Source organism: Heterodontus francisci, chromosome 7, assembly GCF_036365525.1.
Source record: "Heterodontus francisci isolate sHetFra1 chromosome 7, sHetFra1.hap1, whole genome shotgun sequence".
In the NCBI taxonomy this organism is placed as follows: Eukaryota; Metazoa; Chordata; class Chondrichthyes; order Heterodontiformes; family Heterodontidae; genus Heterodontus; species Heterodontus francisci.
Genome location: NC_090377.1, coordinates 99,892,193 through 99,911,384, shown reverse-complemented (window position 1 = coordinate 99,911,384; position 19,192 = coordinate 99,892,193). Strand labels below are relative to the sequence as shown.

General features: G+C 43.1%; 1 protein-coding gene across 3 annotated transcripts in view; it reads right to left on the bottom strand.

The window, feature by feature from the left end:
* LOC137372175 (SPATS2-like protein) overlaps positions 1 to 19,192 on the bottom strand; it is a 210,019-nt gene that overhangs the window by 127,236 nt on the left and 63,591 nt on the right. For all 3 annotated transcript variants that reach the window (XM_068035723.1, XM_068035724.1, XM_068035722.1), the window contains exons 2-3: positions 11,939 to 12,023; positions 7,756 to 7,864 (exon numbers count right to left, since the gene is read on the bottom strand). In XM_068035723.1, the coding sequence (XP_067891824.1) occupies positions 7,756 to 7,864; positions 11,939 to 11,977 (148 nt within the window). In that variant the 5' untranslated portion in view covers positions 11,978 to 12,023. The remainder of the gene's footprint in view (positions 1 to 7,755; positions 7,865 to 11,938; positions 12,024 to 19,192) is intronic.

The window sequence follows — 19,192 nt, the reverse complement described above, 5'->3', positions numbered from 1 at the left end:
TATAGAGGAAAGGATAGCAAAGATGATTCTCGACAGGGGCGAGAGTAACAGGGTAGTTGTTATGGGGGACTTTAACTTTCCAAATATCGACTGGAAATACTATAGTTCGAGTACTTTAGATGGGTCAGTTTTTGTCCAGTGTGTGCAGGAGGGTTTTCTGACACAGTATGTAGACAGGCCAACCAGGGGCGATGCCACATTGGATTTGGTACTGGGAAATGAACCCGGCCAGGTGTTAGATTTAGATGTAGGTGAGCACTTTGGTGATAGTGATCACAATTCGGTTCGGTTTACCTTAGCGATGGGCAGGGACAGGTATATACCGCAGGGCAAGAATTATAGCTGGGGGAAAGGAAATTATGATGCGATTAGGCAAGATTTAGGATGCGTAGGATGGGGAAGGAAACTGCAGGGGATGGGAACAATCGAAATGTGGAGCTTATTCAAGGAGCAGCTACTGTGTGTCCTTGATAAGTATGTACCTGTGAGGCAGGGAGGAAGTTGTCGAGCGAGGGAGCCGTGGTTTACTAAAGAAGTTGAAGCGCTTGTCAAGAGGAAGAAGAAGGCTTATGTTAGGATGAGACATGAAGGCTCAGTTAGGGCACTTGAGAGCTACAAGCTAGCCAGGAAGGATCTAAAGGGAGAGCTAAGAAGAGCAAGGAGAGGACACGAGAAGTCATTGGTGGATAGGATCAGGGAAAACCCGAAGGCTTTCTATATGTATATCAGGAATAAAAGAATGACTAGAGTTAGATTAGGGCCAATCAAGGATTGTAGTGGGAAATTGTGTGTGGAATCAGAGGAGATAGGGGAAGTGTTAAATGAATATTTTGCGTCAGTATTTACAGTAGAGAAAGAAAATGTTGTTGAGAATACTGAGATTCAGGCTACTAGGCTAGATGGGATTGAGTTTCACAAGGAGGAGGTGTTCGCAATTTTGGAAAGTGTGAAAATAGGTAAGTCCCCTGGGCCAGATGGGATTTATCCTAGGATTCTCTGGGAAGCTAGGGAGGAGATTGCAGAGCCTTTGTCCTTGATCTTTATGTCGTCATTGTCGACAGGAATAGTGCCGGAAGACTGGAGGATAGCAAATGTTGTCCCCTTGTTCAAGAAGGGGAGTAGAGACAGCCCTGGTAATTATAGACCTGTGAGCCTTACTTCAGTTGTGGGTAAAATGTTGGAAAAGGTTATAAGAGACAGGATTTATAATCATCTTGTAAAGAATAAGTTCATTAGAGATAGTCAGCACGGTTTTGTGACGGGTAGGTCGTGCCTCACAAACCTTATTGAGTTTTTCGAGAAGGTGACCAAACAGGTGGATGAGGGTAAAGCAGTGGATGTGGTGTATATGGATTTCAGTAAGGCGTTTGATAAGGTTCCCCACGGTAGGCTATTGCAGAAAATACGGAAGTATGGGGTTGAAGGTGATTTAGAGCTTTGGATCAGAAATTGGCTAGCTGAAAGAAGACAGAGGGTGGTGGTTGATGGCAAATGTTCATCCTGGAGTTTAGTTACTAGTGGTGTACCGCAAGGATCTGTTTTGGGGCCACTGCTGTTTGTCATTTTTATAAATGACCTGGAAGAGGGTGTAGAAGGGTAGGTTAGTAAATTTGCAGATGACACTAAGGTCGGTGGAGTTGTGGATAGTGCCGAAGGATGTTGTAGGGTACAGAGGGACATAGATAGGCTGCAGAGCTGGGCTGAGAGATGGCAAATGGAGTTTAATGCGGAAAAGTGTGAGGTGATTCACTTTGGAAGGAGTAACAGGAATGCAGAGTACTGGGCTAATGGGAAGATTCTTGGTAGTGTAGATGAACAGAGAGATCTTGGTGTCCAGGTGCATAAATCCCTGAAGGTTGCTACCCAGGTTAATAGGGCTGTTAAGAAGGCATATGGTGTGTTAGCTTTTATTAGTAGGGGGATCGAGTTTCGGAGCCACGAGGTCATGCTGCAGCTGTACAAAACTCTGGTGAGACCGCACCTGGAGTATTGCGTGCAGTTCTGGTCACCGCATTATAGGAAGGATGTGGAAGCTATGGAAAGGGTGCAGAGGAGATTTACTAGGATGTTGCCTGGTATGGAGGGAAGGTCTTACGAGGAAAGGCTGAGGGACTTGAGGTTGTTTTCGTTGGAGAGAAGGAGGAGGAGAGGTGACTTAATAGAGACATATAAGATAATCAGAGGGTTAGATAGGGTGGATAGTGAGCGTCTTTTTCCTCAGATGGTGATGGCAAACACGAGGGGACATAGCTTCAAGTTGAGGGGTGATAGATATAGGACAGATGTGAGAGGTAGTTTCTTTACTCAGAGAGTAGTAAGGGCGTGGAACGCCCTGCCTGCAGCAGTAGTAGATTCGCCAACTTTAAGGGCATTTCAGTGGTCATTGGATAGACATATGGATGAAAATGGAATAGTGTAGGTCAGATGGTTTCACAGGTCGGCGCAACATCGAGGGCCGAAGGGCCTGTACTGCGCTGTAATGTTCTAATTGTTCTAATTCTAATTCTAATTCTAAGGTGCTTGATGGCCGGCACAGACATGATGGGCTGAAGGGCCTGTTTCTGTGCTGTATAACTCTGTGACTCTATAAGCTGAAAGAATTAGATGAGCGCAGATACAGGAGGGCTGTGGGACCGGAGAACATTACAGATATAGGGAGGAGTGAGGTCATCAAGGAATTTGAAAACAAGGATGAAAATTTTAAAATAGAGGCATTGTTTAACCAGGAGCTAGGGTAGGTCAACAAACACAGATGTCTTGGATGAATGGGACATGGTGCAAGTTAGGACACGGGCAACAGACATTTGGATGACCACATGTCTGTGGAAGATAGAATGTGGGAGGCCGGTCAAGAGTACGTTAGAATAGTCAAGTCTGGAGGTAAAAATGGCATGAATGAGGGTTTCAGCAGCAAGTGAGCTGAGGCAGGGGCAGAGTTTGCCAATGTTCCCAAGGTTGAAATAGGCAGTGATGGCACGAACATGTAGTCGGAAGAGTCAAACAGTCGGGTTCAACCTCAGACGGTTGCCAGGGAGAGGGATGGAGTCAGTGGCTAGGGAATGGAGTTTGTTGTAGGAAGTAGGAAGAGCAGCCATTGCATGCAATCCTCTGGCTATAATTAGATAGATAAGAATGGAACCAAATGAGAGCAGTCCCACCCAGCTGGATGACGGTAGAGAGGCTTTGGAGGAGAATGATATCGTCAACCATGACAAAGGCTGCAGACAGGTCAAGAAGGATGAAGAGGGACAGTTTACCTTTGTCACAATCACAAAGAATGCTGTAATGTTCTCGGGATTGGAGTGAAGCTTAGCCGAGTTTAGTAAGAAATATGAGGCAGAGACTGAGACAGAAACAGCATGCTGTTGAACATAATGGAGTCTTCTTTATTCTATTTTACTTTCACTTTCTCTTTCAGCTCCCCCTGCTGGTTCATGTGTGTATGGTAGCCTCAAGTGAACAATATGCACAATACAATTCTCCAAACACTACACCCCTCCCCTTCTTTGTAAATGAGAGACATGGCATGTTTCAATGATTTGTTTCCAAAAATGTCAACAATAAACTTAAACATAAATAGTTCATTTAATTATGGTGGGCATTTTCTCTCACGAGTAGAATATCGTCTCACGTCAGATGTAGTCTCAGTTGAATCATGTTCTTCATCTGAGCTGTTGATGTCGGAATCGGATTCAATGCTTTCAAGTAGTGTTTTCAGTGCTTTGAAGAATGATGCGTTTCTCGTGATGATTTGTGAACCACACTTAGCAGTGATCATTGATCCTTTTGTGTTGGTCACAACAAATGGTTGAATGTCATAAGGAGTTATTTGTTTTCCAACATGACCATCATGTTTCATAAGTACTTTACCTTCTGGGTTTAGCGGTGTAGCTCTAAATTTCATGTTTCGCTCTGCATTTACTTTCATTCGAACCTTCTGTTCTCGATCGCGTTTGCGTACAGAGTAGCTCTGCAGGGTAGCTCAGGTGGATGTATGTGCATGGAATGTGCAAAGATGAATGTGGCTGGAAGTTTTCCAGCAGTTAATCAAGGTGTTGCTATGTAATTACGAAGAAAGTGATATAGCTCTTTCTTCCATGACTTGCTCTCAACTGTAGCTGTACATATCACTTTTTTCAAAGTTTGCATAGATCTCTCAACTTCTCCATTAGCTCTTGGTCAACAGGGTAGAATTTTCCTACAAGTGAACCCTAGGTAGTTTGCGAATTTACTGAATTCACACTGTTGAATGGGAGTCCATTGTCACTTCTTACCATTTGAGGGATTCCAAACAATGCAAAGGTCTGGTCAAGCTTTGGGATGGCTGCTTTTGTTGAAGTTGACATAACTAACTCCACGATTGGGAATCTGCTGTAGTCGTCAGTGACAGCAAGCAGGTGTTCACTTGTGGGCAAATCTTCAAAATCAACGCTAATGTCAATCCATGGTCCTGAAGTTAGTTTGGACATCTTGAGAGGATCATGAAGATTTGCTATTGTGGTTCCTTGACATGGCAAACATTGATTCATTTTGTTCTCTACCATGCAGTCAATTCCTGGAAACTATACCTTTTCCCTAAGGAGTTGTTTGGTCTTCACTATTCCCTGGTGTCCTTCATGTGCTCTCTCGACAACATTCCCTCAATGAGTGTGGAATGACAATACAGTTATTGTGTAATACGAGATCAGATGTGGTTGTAATGGTTAGCTCATTTCGAAAATTGTGAAGACCTTGTAGTATGTGAGCGATTTTGTTTGTAGGTCTTTTCTCGATCACGTCTTTCCAGTTTTGTGATTCCAAAGCCTTCATACATAGTTGCAAAGCTTCATCTTGTTTTCGTGCTGTTTTGAAGCCGGCTAGTTTTAGTGACTTGGGGACCGCATTTATACTTCCGTAGTTAAGATGTTGTTTGGCAACCTGTTCCTCACAGCTAGTAGGACCGACTGTCAGCAGCAAATGTGACAAAAGGTAGTCGACTGGGTTGAGATTGCCAGGCTGATACTCAACATGGAACTTGTACTCTTATAATCTGAGCATCCAACATTCTATTCGAGTGGGTGGTTTGCTATGTGGATTGTTGAACAAGCTCACTACTGGTCTATGTTCGGTTATTACTTTAAACTCGCTTTCATGTCAATAGAGACGAATGTGTAAGATACCCCATGTGATCAAGAGTGCTTCTCCCTCTGCTTGCCAATAACGTTGCTCTACAGGTGTTAATGATCTGCTTGCCATTGCAACGATTGATGGGTTACCTGTCTTGTCTTTCTGTATGAGAACTACACCTAAGCCATCCACGACTAACTGGGTGATTTTCTCAGGGTCGATATAGGAATTTGTGCAACTTGGAGACAAACATCATTTGATCAGGTGTGCAGCCTGTTGGTGTGGTTTAGTCGATTCCCACTTGGTGGTCTCTTTTGTCAGATTGCATAGGGGGGCAGATAGCATAGCCAGGTCAGGGATGAAATGACTACAGTGCGTGGCAAGTCCGAGCGGACTCCAGACTGCATGCACGTTTGTAGGATCTGCAGAGTTTGCAATGGTTTCAACTTTACATGTCTCTGGTGATGCTCCTTCACCACTGAACAAATGACCTAAGAAATCAATTTTGCTTTCATGAAACAAGCACTGTCTTTGTTCAAGCTGAGGTTACATTCTGTGAGACGTTGCAGGTGTGCATGTAACGTGTCTCGAGTTCCTTTTCGGTGCAGCCATAAATGAGAATGTCATCACTGATGTTCAGTGTGCCTTCAAGTCCTTGAACTATAGATTGAATCAAGTGCTGAAATACCTCAGCTGCTGAATTGACTCCAAAGTTCAACCTTTTGTATCGGAGAAGTCCGATGTGAATAGAGAATACAGTAAGATATCTCGATTCTTCTGCAAACTCAATTTGATGGTCACTTGAATTGAGGTCAAGTTCAGCAAAGTCTTTAGCACCATTTGTTTTCTTTTTACTTTGTCACCATTGTGATGTTCCCGGGATTGCAGTGAGGTTTAGCCGAGTTTAGTAAGAAATATGAGGCAGAGACTGAGACAGAAACAGCATGCTGTTGAACATAATGGAGTCTTCTTTATTCTGTTTTACTTTTACTTTCTCTTTCAGTTCCCTCTGCTGGCTCATGTGTGCATGGTAACCTTAAGTGAACAATATGTACAATGCAATTCTCAAAACATGACAGATGCCTTTTATGACTTTGATAAGAACCATTTTGGTACTGTGGTAGGGGTGGAAACCTGATTGGAAGGATTCAAACATGGAGCTAAAGAAAAGATAGGAACAAATTTGGGAGGCAACAACACATTCAAGGAATTTGGAAGGGAAAGGAAGTTTGGAAATGGAGGTGGCAGTTTGCAAGGATGGTGAGGTCAAAAGTTTTTCTTTGAGAAGAGAGGTGATGATGGCAGTTCTGAAGGAGACAGGGACAGTACCTGAAGAGAGAACCGTTAACAATATCAGTTGACATGGGGACCTGTAAGGGAAGTTGGGTGGTCAGCAATTTAGGGGGAATCCGGTCAAAGGAGCAGGAGGTGGGTTGCGGATGAGCTGGAGAGGGCATGAGGGGAGATAGGAGAGAAACTAGAGAAAGATACAAGTCCAGGGCTAGGGCAGTCCGGAACTTCGGAGGAGGTATGGCCCGGTGGGCTGGGAGAATGGAGGATAACAGCAGAAACACCTGATTGATTGGTTTCAATCTCTGTGACAAAGAAGTCCATGAGCTTCTCGCACTGACTGCTGGAAGTGAGGATGGAAGAGACACAGGAAGGGGGATTAAAAAGACAGTTTGCAGTCGAGAAAAGAAGCTGGTGGCTATCTTTGCATTCCAGGATGATCCTGGAATAGTGAGCAGTTTTAACAGATGAGAGCAGAACCCAATTGTGCTTGAGGTGGTCTAGCCAGATCTGGAGGTATCTGTTCAAGTCTGCATTCTTTGGACTTAAGGGAAGGCAGATGAAGCAGGGAAGCATCCAGGATGAGAGAGAGAATAATGGCTTTAGTGGGGACAATGGCATCAGGGTCAAGCAGGACACCAAGGTTGCATACTGTTGGGTTGAACTTGAGTGGACGTTGGAAACTGAGATAAGCACAGGTTTTCTGGTAAGGGTCAAATGGGATGCCTTCAAGCTTGTTACCATTGAGTAATTCCTGACTCATCCAGACTGGACTGTTGGACAGGCATCCTGACAACATGGTGAAGGTTATGAAATCAAGTGTGGTGGTGGAAAACTAAAGCTGTGTGTCATTTGTGTACATATGAAAACCAAACCATTTCTTATAGAATGTTGGGACCTGCTATCACTAATTCTATGACATAAGCTCTTTCCTCTTTTAATGTCATTACCCATTAATAATGGGGTCTATGTGGTCCTGAAATTCCTCTTAGAATGATTGCCTTTTCTCCACAACTTATGAAGTGTTAACAAAATTGTGGGAATGCCTGATTTTTGAAAAACCCATTGCATTAGTAGGTCATTGATAACAGAGGAAATGTGGTGTCCCTATTTTTCCCTTTAAAATGGGAATTTCACTCCTTTTCACATCAGGCATCAAAGAACCTGCCTGTAAAATCTTATTACCAGACTAACATGGTTCAACTTTATATTCTGAACTACTTCCATGAATGAAACAGTGGAGTGATCAATAAACAATGCATCTTTGGAAGAGTTTTATGGTGAAAGACAACGCTGAATGTTTGAGGGAATTGTCAAACCTATTTACAATGGCAACAAAGACAGAAGAAATGTCTTTACCATCCATGAAAGCTTGCACTGCCTTGTTCACGTTGTTATCGAAATGCTGTAGCACCAGGACAATTTCATTGTTACTTCTGTTTGGAACCACAGTTCGAACAGCAGTGATCTGGAATATGAAACAGATTCATTAAAAAGTTGTTAACACTCCTCCTTTATGATGATGTTTTCATGTCACACTTGCTGTTTTATTTTGTCTCTTTCTTTCATCTCCTCGGCTTCACACACCTGAGATGCAAGTATAGGTGGCCTGTTCTCTGACCATTGAAAGTGCATAAGAGTAGCCCACTAGAAGCTCCAATCTAGCTTCCCTTCTCTGTATGAGAATCTTAAGGGAGAGATTATAACATCATTAAAACGAAAGAATACAAAAAGAAAAAGGAACAAAAATTGGATTGGTATAGGCAGCACCAGTTGAAGAACTAGCACCAGAACAGACTTCTCTGTTAAAATGTATATAAAAGGTTTCTATGATTCTATGCTTAGTGCTATTCAGTGCCCCTGAGATTGGCAGGGTGGGGGGGTGGAGGAATGGAGGAGGGTTGATTCTGTTTTCCCCACTAGAACAGTGCTCCATAGAATAGCATCATTTTACCATGTAATTAAGGATCATTTCAAAGCCACACACATGGAATCAACAGTCAGTCCTTCCCAGTGCTATGTACCTCCTATGATGATGATGAAGAGGAAGACAAGAGGCAGGATAATAAAGAGAGAAATGAAGGTGGATTAAAGCCCACACATGAGTCTCTGCACAGACACCCTGCCTGGTTTTCTTCTGCTCCAGCCCCCTGCAATTCATCCTCTGAATCACTTACTCCGTCACTCCCATACACCAGCTCAGATACTGTCATCTGGGAGGAATTAGACAGTGTTTGTGAGGATATGGCTCTGGTTGATTCACATAGCACAAGGAAGCTGGGTAAAGAAGTGAGTAAAGCTGTGCTGCCTTTCCAGCAGAGGCTGAGGAGAAGGCTGGCTATGGCTTTGGAGTTGTGGGGCCCAGAATTCAGAATTACCTGTCTGAAAAGAAGGATATTCAGGGAATATTGCACCTACATACAGGGTCTGAGGTTAGTCATCAAGTATGTACCAGAACTAACAGATGTGGATCTACAGTTTTCAAGTGCAGCAATATTAGGGAAGCCTTTTCTTCAACATAGGTACCAGTGGAGCATGTGACAACTACGTTGAAACATAGAGCAGACTCCTACCTAAGAAACAGCCAGACATGGAGACACAAACTGCAGTTCTGCTGCAATATGGTAAAGAACAGATAGCACCCAGCACAATGGCTCCCCAGCCACCCAGGCCTGCCACCCACCCTCCACCAACCTCAGGGGCACAGAATAGCAGCATTGCACATTGCTGTCTTCAAGATTTGATAGCTGTCATTAGAACAGCCATCCAGCTGTTCAGTGAGGACATAGATACCTATCTGATACAGCAGCATGTGCCAAGCCTCCAGCCTTCCTTCTTAGAGCATACTGCCAGTGGAATATAGGAGGCGACACCTGGCTACGCAGGAACAAACTCCAATGATGTAGCTAACAGTTGCTGCTTCCACAGCAAGCTGCCATGAGAGAAAGACCACCCTTTTGTAGAGCATGAGCATCCAACCATCTGTGGTGATACTGACCCATAGGTTGTGCTCAGGAATAGCACTAGAATAAGTGCAAGAAAGGTACATGTAACCATCCAGAGGAAGCATGGTGTTAGGAAAGAGTAGGTTGGCTTTTGCTCTCTATAAATGATGTGCTTTGTTATTCATGGAGGCGAGAGTCATACATGAAATAATGCACTTATTTGATGCTGACATATTCAGTTTGGAAGTGATTACTGACACGATCACATACGAGCAAAGAGGGTTAATGTGTTATTATGTCTTAAGATACATCATGGATTGAGGGAATATCCCTTTATTTCAAAGTGATGAAGAAGGAGGTAAGGTGGTGATGTCAAAGATAGACTGTGTTACACAGAAGAGATGTCTTTAGTGCAGCAATCACTGAAAAATTGCCAGAGTTCTGGTTATGGTGATGCTCCCTGCCTGTAGTGCTGACTCCAATGGAACCAAGGCCTCACCATGAGTAACATCAGAGTCCAAAACTTTTTGATTGGCAAGGCTGTGAAGGGCACTGCAGGTCCTGAACTTTTGGGTTCAATCATGTTACTGTGGGCCATTGACTAACTGAGGCCAGATATTTTTCACAGAAAATAGAAGTAAAAGGAACTGTAGGAGCAATAGTTACCATTAAAAAGTTTCATTTTCATAGGATTTCATAGAGGTAATGCATTTTGGAAGGTCTAATGCAGGTGGGAAGTACACAGTAAATGGCAGAACCCTTAGGAGTATTGACAGGCAGAGATCTGGGCGTACAGGTCCACAGGTCACTGAAAGTGGCAACGCAGGTGGATAAGGTAGTCAAGAAGGCATACGGCATGCTTGCCTTCATCGGTCGGGGCATAGAGTATAAAAATTGGCAAGTCATGCTGCAACTGTACAGAACTTTAGTTAGGCCACGCTTAGAATATTGCGTGCAATTCTGGTCGCCACACTACCAGAAGGACGTAGAGGCTTTGGAGAGGGTACAGAAGAGGTTTACCAGGATGTTGCCTGGTCTGGAGGGCATTAGCTATGAGGAGAGGTTGGATAAACTCGGATTGTTTTCACTGGAACGACGGAGGTGGAGGGGCGACATGATAACGGTTTACAAAGTTATGAGCAGCATGGACAGAGTGGATTGTCAGAAGCTTTTTCCCAGAGTGGAAGAGTCAGTTACTAGGGAACATAGGTTTAAGGTGCGAGGGGCAAAGTTTAGAGGGGATGTGCGAGGCAAGTTCTTTACACAGAGGGTGGTGAGTGCCTGGAACTTGCTGCTGGGGGAGGTGGTGGAAGCAGGTACGAATGCGACGTTTAAGAGACATCTTGACAAATACATGAATAGGATGGGAATAGAGGGATACGGTCCCCGGAAGTGCAGGAGGTGTTAGTTTCGGCAGGGATCAAGATCGGCGCAGGCTTGGAGGGCCGAATGGCCTGTTCCTGTGCTGTACTGTTCTTTGTGTTCTTTGTTCTTTGATCCTTTCAATACCTGTGTGGAAGCTGCCTTGGCTCCAATGACCATTTGCTGGCTTTCTTTTGGTCGGAGAACGAATAAAGGAATGGAACAAGATTGAAGCCCCGACTAGTCAAGATCCCACAATCCATGAATGAAGGGCCTGAGGCACAGGCAATAGGAAGCCTATTGAGCTTCACAGGTAAGGTGAGCTGGACTGCAAATGGTTCCTAGCCCTTATCACTGCTATCACCTCTTTACAGTCTCTTTATTTTGGAAGACATGATGGGTAAATCTTCCTGAGAAAATAACGGCAAATTCAAGCAAATTGGCCAGAAAGTTCAGGAGATTAAGAGAGCCATGGTGAGTTGCGAATTTCCAGAACTTGCTGGTGGATTTACATTGCTCTGTAATTTGCTTTGGACAAACATCATTTTGCTCTTAGCCTCCACATAATTTTTAACAACTTGCTGGATTTGCACATTAATTGCCTGGGACAAGGGGGGCCCCAAGACATTCAGGTGTGTACTGTGAGGGCATTGTAAAACTTAGCTGCCTGGACCTCTTCTGCCCCATGATCCACCTCCCAGCAGATTTGGTCTTGCTTCCCGCTCAGAGCTCTGACTAATATTGCAGTCAGGTCCCGATGACATAATTGGACTCTTATTTAAGGATGAACTTAGTTGCCTTCCTGCAGTTGTCCCACTCAACAGAGAAGAGAGCAGGATCAGAGTCGATAACCTCATTTTATCTGTCCCGAGAGTTAATATTGGGACCAATGAATCGGTGCAGTGGCATATGCTAACGATGCTTGGGAAGTAAAAAGTTATTTCTTTGAATACGGAGAGATTGACATGCAAAACGTACTGGAATTAAACTGCAAAGATCCCAAATATTTGCAGTAATTTATCAACACAAAAGGCTCAGTCACAATATCATTGTAAAAGTATATGGAGACCATATGCACAGCATTCCAAATGCTGGATTTGAAATATAGAACACTGGACTTGCATGTAATATACAATGTAAACCTACACACTCGTGTCTCCTCTCATACCTTTAGACTCTATAAATATAAAAAGAGAATTTAAATGTAATGCTGGGTATTTGAGCTGAGCCCTTACCTTTTCCTTGAACTTTTCCTGAATATTGGTTTCAGACATTGCTGCTTTGGTGCTGGCCTGAAATCAAACACAATCCCAATCGAACCTGCAGGAAATGCCAAGCAGAAAGGTCAATAATCTAAATTTGCATCTTAACTAACCAATTCTGTAAGACTGAAAGCTATCGTTCCAGCCAATTTAAGATTCAAACTAATTCCGGGATGGAGGGATTGTCCTATGAGGAAAGATTGAATAGACTGGGCCTTTATTCTCTGGAGTTTAGAAGAATGAGGAGTGATCTCATTCAACTATACAACATTCTTACAGGGCTCAACAGAGTAGATGCAGGAAGGATGTTTCCCCTGGCTGGGGAGTCTAGAACGAGGGGACACAGTTTCAGAATAATGGGAAGGCCATTTAGGAGTGAGATGAGGAGGAATTTCTTCACTCAAAGGGTGATGAATCTTTGGAATTCTCTGCCCCAGAGGACTGTGGCGGTTCAGTCATTGAGTATGTTCAAGTATGAGATCGATGGATTTCTACATAATAAAAACATCAAGGGATATGGAGATAGTGCAGGAAAATGGTGTTGAAGTAGAAGATCAGCCATGGTCTCATTGAATGGCAAAGCAGGCTCGAAGGGCTGAATGGCCTCCTCCTGCTCTTATTTCTAATGTTCTTATGAGACAAATCACAACATTTGTACAGTTGCTACTTCAGTCGATTAATTCAATGTCTGATAAATTCATCTATTGTTGATGTTATCAGGGCTCCACTCTATCAATAATAATAACTATTCACATTATATCAAAATACAAATACTTCATGCCCTAAGGAATGTCATGCAAATCATTTAGAAACAAGCAGTATCAATGAACCAGTATATTCTCAACTATTCGGTCAATAGTGTTTCACAGGATATATCCTCCAAATCCTTTCTACCTGGTGTTTCAAGCAAAAATCCAAACCAGAACATTGCTAGGTGATCACAAGCATTCTCTGTTCACCTTTGTTACACATATCCTACAATATCCAATTGGTAGTCTTTCACTATATATCTAACACCACGCATATCTTCCTCTGGCCACCAAATTTGCATTATAGGCCACCAAAAAATGGAACAGTAGTTCATAGCAAAATCTTTGGGCTGAATCTTAATTCCAAAAAATGGTTAGGTTGGGGTGGCGTCAGAGGTTAAAATTCATAAAATCTGAAACAGGAAGCCAACCCACCTTGAACCCGTCCACTTAACATTTTAATGAAGGCAGAATACCCACAGGAGGTGGCTTGGCTATTTCAATATTATAATGGGGCTGCCTTCCTTTATTTTAAAAGTCACTCTATTTTTAACATATGTTGGCTGGGTTTCCCAGGCCTTGGGAAACCCAGCAGATGAAAGGAAGCAAGAAGGGCTGAATTCCTGAGGTAAGTGCCTTTACAGCACTGCGTGTGTGTCAGGCAAAGCAGGAGTATTTACTCCAGGCCCAACAAGCTGCCCAGTAAACCCTCAACCCCCCATGATCCTTATGCTTCCCCTATCCCTAATTGGACCTCAACTCCCACAGACCAACATCTGCCCCTGATCACCAGCTGCCCCTGACCACCGTCCACCATCGGATCGTCCGACCACCATCCACCATCAGACGCTTCGACCACCATTGGACCTACCTCACCGTCCACAATCGGGGCCACACTCCCATGATCAAGACACGCAAAACTCGTGCAGAATCGGGACCTCCCCATGGTCACTCATCCCCTCAGTAGACCTACCTGCTCCCTGCCCAGTTCAACTGTGGCTTTCCCACCCAATATCCTATCAATCAGGCTGGCTGTGGGTGGGAAACTGACATAAAAATAAATGTAAAGCCCTGTATGGGAAACTTGTTCGTCTGAGCTTCCTGATCTCAAATTATCACCCCTGCATGGAACACCCAACCAGACTAAAATCCATGCCTTTGTTTCCGCATCAAATTGGGTTACATTCATTTAATGTGAGATGTACAATCAAACTGAACATTCCTGTAGGCTTTAAGGTAATACAGTACAAAATAGAAAATGACAGGACACCAAGACAGTACTGTCCTGCTTACAGACTTCTGAATCTCCACTCACAAGTTATACCTATGGTTATGGTATCTTATATTCTCCTAGTAGCTTTATATTCATCACCCAAAAATTTCTTCCACCTCAGGATTCACCCTGTCCCCAACAATCTGGCTCTATGCCTGCCTGACATTATCTCACAATCTCAACCTTTCAAATTCTATGGCACAAAGCAATAGTTTTAATTTTCATTTCAACAGAATGTGCAATTCGATATTCAATATTTTGGAATTTGATATGACAGTCACATTGTAGTCAAGTCTGAGAAAATTTTATTGAGAGCTGAGCAGTGCCACTCAGTGGAATTACTATATTAATAAAGAACTGCAGAATATAAATTCAATAGTCTCCCTTAATTATGTACAATCAGCTGCACATCTATCAACATTAAAGGCTTTCAAAGATTCAAATAGGAACTTCCCCGACCTTTTGAATACCAATTCTGCAACAGTTTAATTTCTCACATTTTTTTGAATCATCAGCAATACTAGATATTGAACTCATCTTCTCACGATCAAGACTGTATATGCAGATCCTTGTTTGACTTTACCAACAACTGATGCCAGCACAGAAAGTCTGTTTATGCTTATTCTCTGTATTCTATTCTTTTGCTAAATTTCATCTAGGCTTCTCTTGTAGCTCAATAAACCAGCTCTTTAAATTTCTTGGAAGGGATCTTCTCAAATCTAAGTACTATCAATCACATTCTTATTCCTGTATTTATCATTTCATTGACGATTTATCAAAATGAACATGAACTGGGCCCAGTATAATATGGCTGACTGAACCAGAGAGAAGTTGCCCATGATTCATAGATATGCTTTTGCCCCTCCTTTGACATGGCTTTAAGATACTTCATTTAACTATCTTGTATGTATCCAGCATAACAAATGCAGCTTCCCTATAAAAAGGACAGATCTGTACCATAAATTATGTGCACAATACCATGGTAATTCTTTCTTTAAAATTGTGTATTAAACTGCACCTCCCACAGCCCCAGTAGCATTAAGAAAGTGAGTAATGTGAATCCTCTGAAGACCAGACCACTGTTTGGACCAAATTAAACCTTCAGTAGCTTCATCCATTACTATTACTACTGCTGCTACTAAATTCCCTTCTGTCAGCGACAATGCAGGTCATTTTCAGTTTGGGCTGAGGCAGAAAACTGGCAGTTGTGGATCTGTCGCCCGTCATATACGGTGTCCAATTTTCCTATTCATTGACTTTAAATTAGTAACAGTAAACCGACGTAAATGATTTTCGCGACGTTTTGCTGCCAAAGAAAGCTACTTGCCTTGATTATATACTGAAATAGGGCCAAGAACAGCATGGAATTTCTAGACCGAAGGCCTGTGATCGACTAGTCTTGGAATGGATTTTGTTCTGGGCCTCTTGCAGTGGATAACACAAGTAGAGATTCACAGGAAGTAACTTTCAACATCAGTGGGGGCACAACACTGATGGTATCAGAAAGGCTGCCCGCTATAAACCCTGCACCATTTTTCTTTCTGTTAACTTCAATGGAGATGCTAAAAATAGTTAAAAATTTAATAATCAGATAACTTGAATTTAGCAACTTTGAATTAAGAGATATAAACTATGGTCCCAAAATTCCTCAAAGGTTACACCGGACTCCCACACTAAATCCAGTGGGATTCCGGCAGATCCACTGGAAAATGACTTGACCGCAAAGCCAATGATGTCAAGGGGACAGAGACATGGAGAGAGACTTCCTATACTGGGATTTCCCATTCCTGGCTCAGAAGTGACCTGGTATACTACTGGAGGCCAGTGTACTGAGAAATCCAGATCAGTGTAAATGAATCCTGCTGGGGAGTCGAGGTGAAGGAATAAAGGTTTGTGCTTATTCCATACACAAAACTTGGATTGTCTCCCTTACACAGGATGCTTGAGTTAGTATTGGAGTTTGGGAGCCGGGGGTTTGGTCTGTACACCTTGCTCGTCCCCCTGGCTTGTGGGTAGTCACTGAACCACTGGATGTTCTGGCTGCATGGGATAGTTGAGTGCTACAGATGTGCCCATAGTGCCATGGGTATAAGGAAGCCACACACAGACTTTGGAGAGGTCAGCACTTGGAAGCACCAGTAAGCATATTCTTGGCCATTACCCCGGGATTATGGCCTTCAGATTGTTGGGATTTGTACCATTTTACCGGCAATCCACTTACTTAATTATATGAACCTTCTGGCCAAATCTAGAGAATAACGATAACAATCTTTACTTCAGGAACACATCAAGAGGGGGAGAAAGACGAGCTATAATTCTGTGTATTTTTCAAATTCTAGACAATAAAATTTACTGATGGAAATTAACAGACAATATTTACTTTGCTCTTTCAGAGATGTTTGTTGCATTTTCACAAACTTATAGACTGCCCCCCTTTATAGTTCTGATATATTAATTACTCACACCTCAACCGAGATCATCTGCCCATAAACATGATCTGAAGATACTCCTAAAGGTTACTGCTCAGCATGTTTCATTGTTAACTGTTTTACACCAGACCATTATTAGTGAAGCTTCTCCTACATCATTGCAATATGCAGAATTGTATTGCAATACACAATGAATCTCATAAAGCTTTTACACTAACATAAGCTTGTTATTGAAATACATTTTTGATGCATAAAATACAAATCATTTTTATTCTGCATACTTTTCATTAATATTAACTTCTGTGCCAACAATGGCTTCAAACAGACATTATAATAAACTGACCGAAATTTCAACTATCTAAGAATCAATCCCAGCTACTCACAGCTCTGAGTCACTCTGCTTCCCAAAGCTCTGTGCATCTGACTGCTTTTCAGCCAAGCTTTTGCCTTTGTATTCCAGGTATTTCAGCTGACTGGCTGGCATTTCAGACCAACAGACACACTGCTGATTAAGGTATAATCACATGATAATGTAAGTTTACATTGCAAATGCTATGAGCAGCAGCAACCTGCACCAATGAAAATCCCTGTTAAGAGTAATATTCTTCTTCTCAGTCTAGGCACCTTTCACCTCTATCTAAAGCATTTGATTATAGTCTTCCCTTCCTGCCCATAGGAAAGGGCAATTATCTCCACAACTTTCCATTTTTCATTGAAAAGATATAGGCTTGGTTATTAATTACCATTGCTTTCACAATAATAAAAACATTACAGGAGGGGGCAAGATACACTTTTACAATCTCTCCTTGAGGTATTGGTGCATAATATCAAGCTATTTAGCCACTATAATTTTTGTACAGAATTGTGGATGCTCTGTTTGCTTTTTCTCCTCAGTAGTCATGACATCTTCACTGGTGTTAAACAAAGGCCATGAAATTGGGCTCCATAGCACCAAAAGCATAAAACGTCATGGGCTATGCTTCCAGCCACATCCAACGTGGCCCGCATGGTGCCCCATGCTGGAAAGGGCATAAGAGCGGGCCATGCATGCACCAAAAGCATCAGGGGTGGTTGGATCGTGATGTCAAAAAAGCCATTCAGGCTGATTTAAAATGCATTATGAAAACTTTGATCATGAAGGTCCAGTGAACGTCTGTGCTAACGCTACACAATGGACCACCCACTAGCCTTATTTTCAAAGGCATGGGCATCCAACTTTCAGGTAAACTGCTTTTGACTTACATCTGTTATTGCAAATTTTATGGAAGTGCTGTGGCATATTTTTGGAGGTCTGTTGATGAGCTCATGCATTCATTCAGAAAAGGAACCAGCTTTCCTGTGATGGTAGAATAGTGCAAATGTTACTGGGATAGTCATCCAGATGCTCTGACTAAAACTCTGGGAACATGGGTTCAAATCCTATCATGGCAGCTGGTGGAATATAAATTCAATTAATTAATAAATCTGGAATTAAAAGCTAGTTTCAGTAATGGTGACCATGAAATGACTGACTTGCCATAAAATCCTTTCTGGTTCACTAATGTCGGTCCTTACCTGGTCTGGCCTACATGTGACTCCAGACTCTCAGCAATGGGGTTGACTCTTAACTGCCCTCTGAAATGGTCTAGAAAGCCAGTTGTACCAAACCACCAGAGGTGGTGGCACAGTAGTATGCAACCAGGAGGGAGCTGCCCTGGGAGTCCTCAACATTGACTTTGGATCCGATGAAGTCTCATGGCATCAGGTAAAATATTGGCAAGGAAACCGCCTGCTGATTACTACCAACCACCCTCTCTCAGCTGATGAATCAGTACACCTCCATATTGAACACCACTTGATAGAAGCAGTGAAGGTAGCAAGGGCACAGAGTGTACTCATGGTGGGAGACTTCAAGGCCCATCACCAAGAACGGCTCAGTAGCATCACTACTGACCAAGCTAACCAAGTCCTGAACGACATAGCTTCCAGACTGGGCCTGCAGCAGGTGGTGAGGGAACTAACAAGAGGGAAAAACCTGCTTGACCTCATCCTCACCAATCTATCTGTCGCAGATGTATCTGTCCATGACAGCATTGGTAGCAGTGACCACCGCACAGTCTTTGGGGAGAAGTAGTCCCGAGATAAGTGAGACAAGGAAAAGCTGTTCCCATTAACTGATGGTACGAGGACTAAGGAATGCAGAGTGAAGGTTTTGGGCAAGAGATGGAGGGGGAATGTGAGGAAGAACTTTTTACGGCAGCGAGTGGTAACGGCCAGGAACTCGCTGCCCACGAGAGTGGTGGAAGTGGAGACAGTGATTGATTTCAAAAGGAAATTGGATGGACACTTGAAGGAAATAAACTTGCAGGGCTACAGGGATTGTGTTGGGGTGTGGGACTGATTAGATAGTTCTGCGGAGAGCCGGCATGGACTTGTTGGGCTGAATGGCCTCCTTCTGTGCCATAAATAACACTATGACTTTACACTAAAGATACCAACCATCGTGTTGTGTGGCACTACCACCGTGCTAAATAGGATAGAGTTCAAATAGATTTAGCAGCTCAAAACTAGGCATCCATGAAGTGCTGCAGGCCATCAGCAGCAGAAGAATTGTATTCAACCACAATCTGTAACCCCATGGCCCGGCACCTCACTCCACCATTAACCATCTAGCCAGGGGATCAGCCCTGGTTCTCTGAGAGAGCATGCCAGGAGCCCCACAAGGCGTACCTAAAAATAAGGCGGCAACCTGGTGAAGCTACAACACAGGACTACACGCTTGCGAAACAGCGGAAAC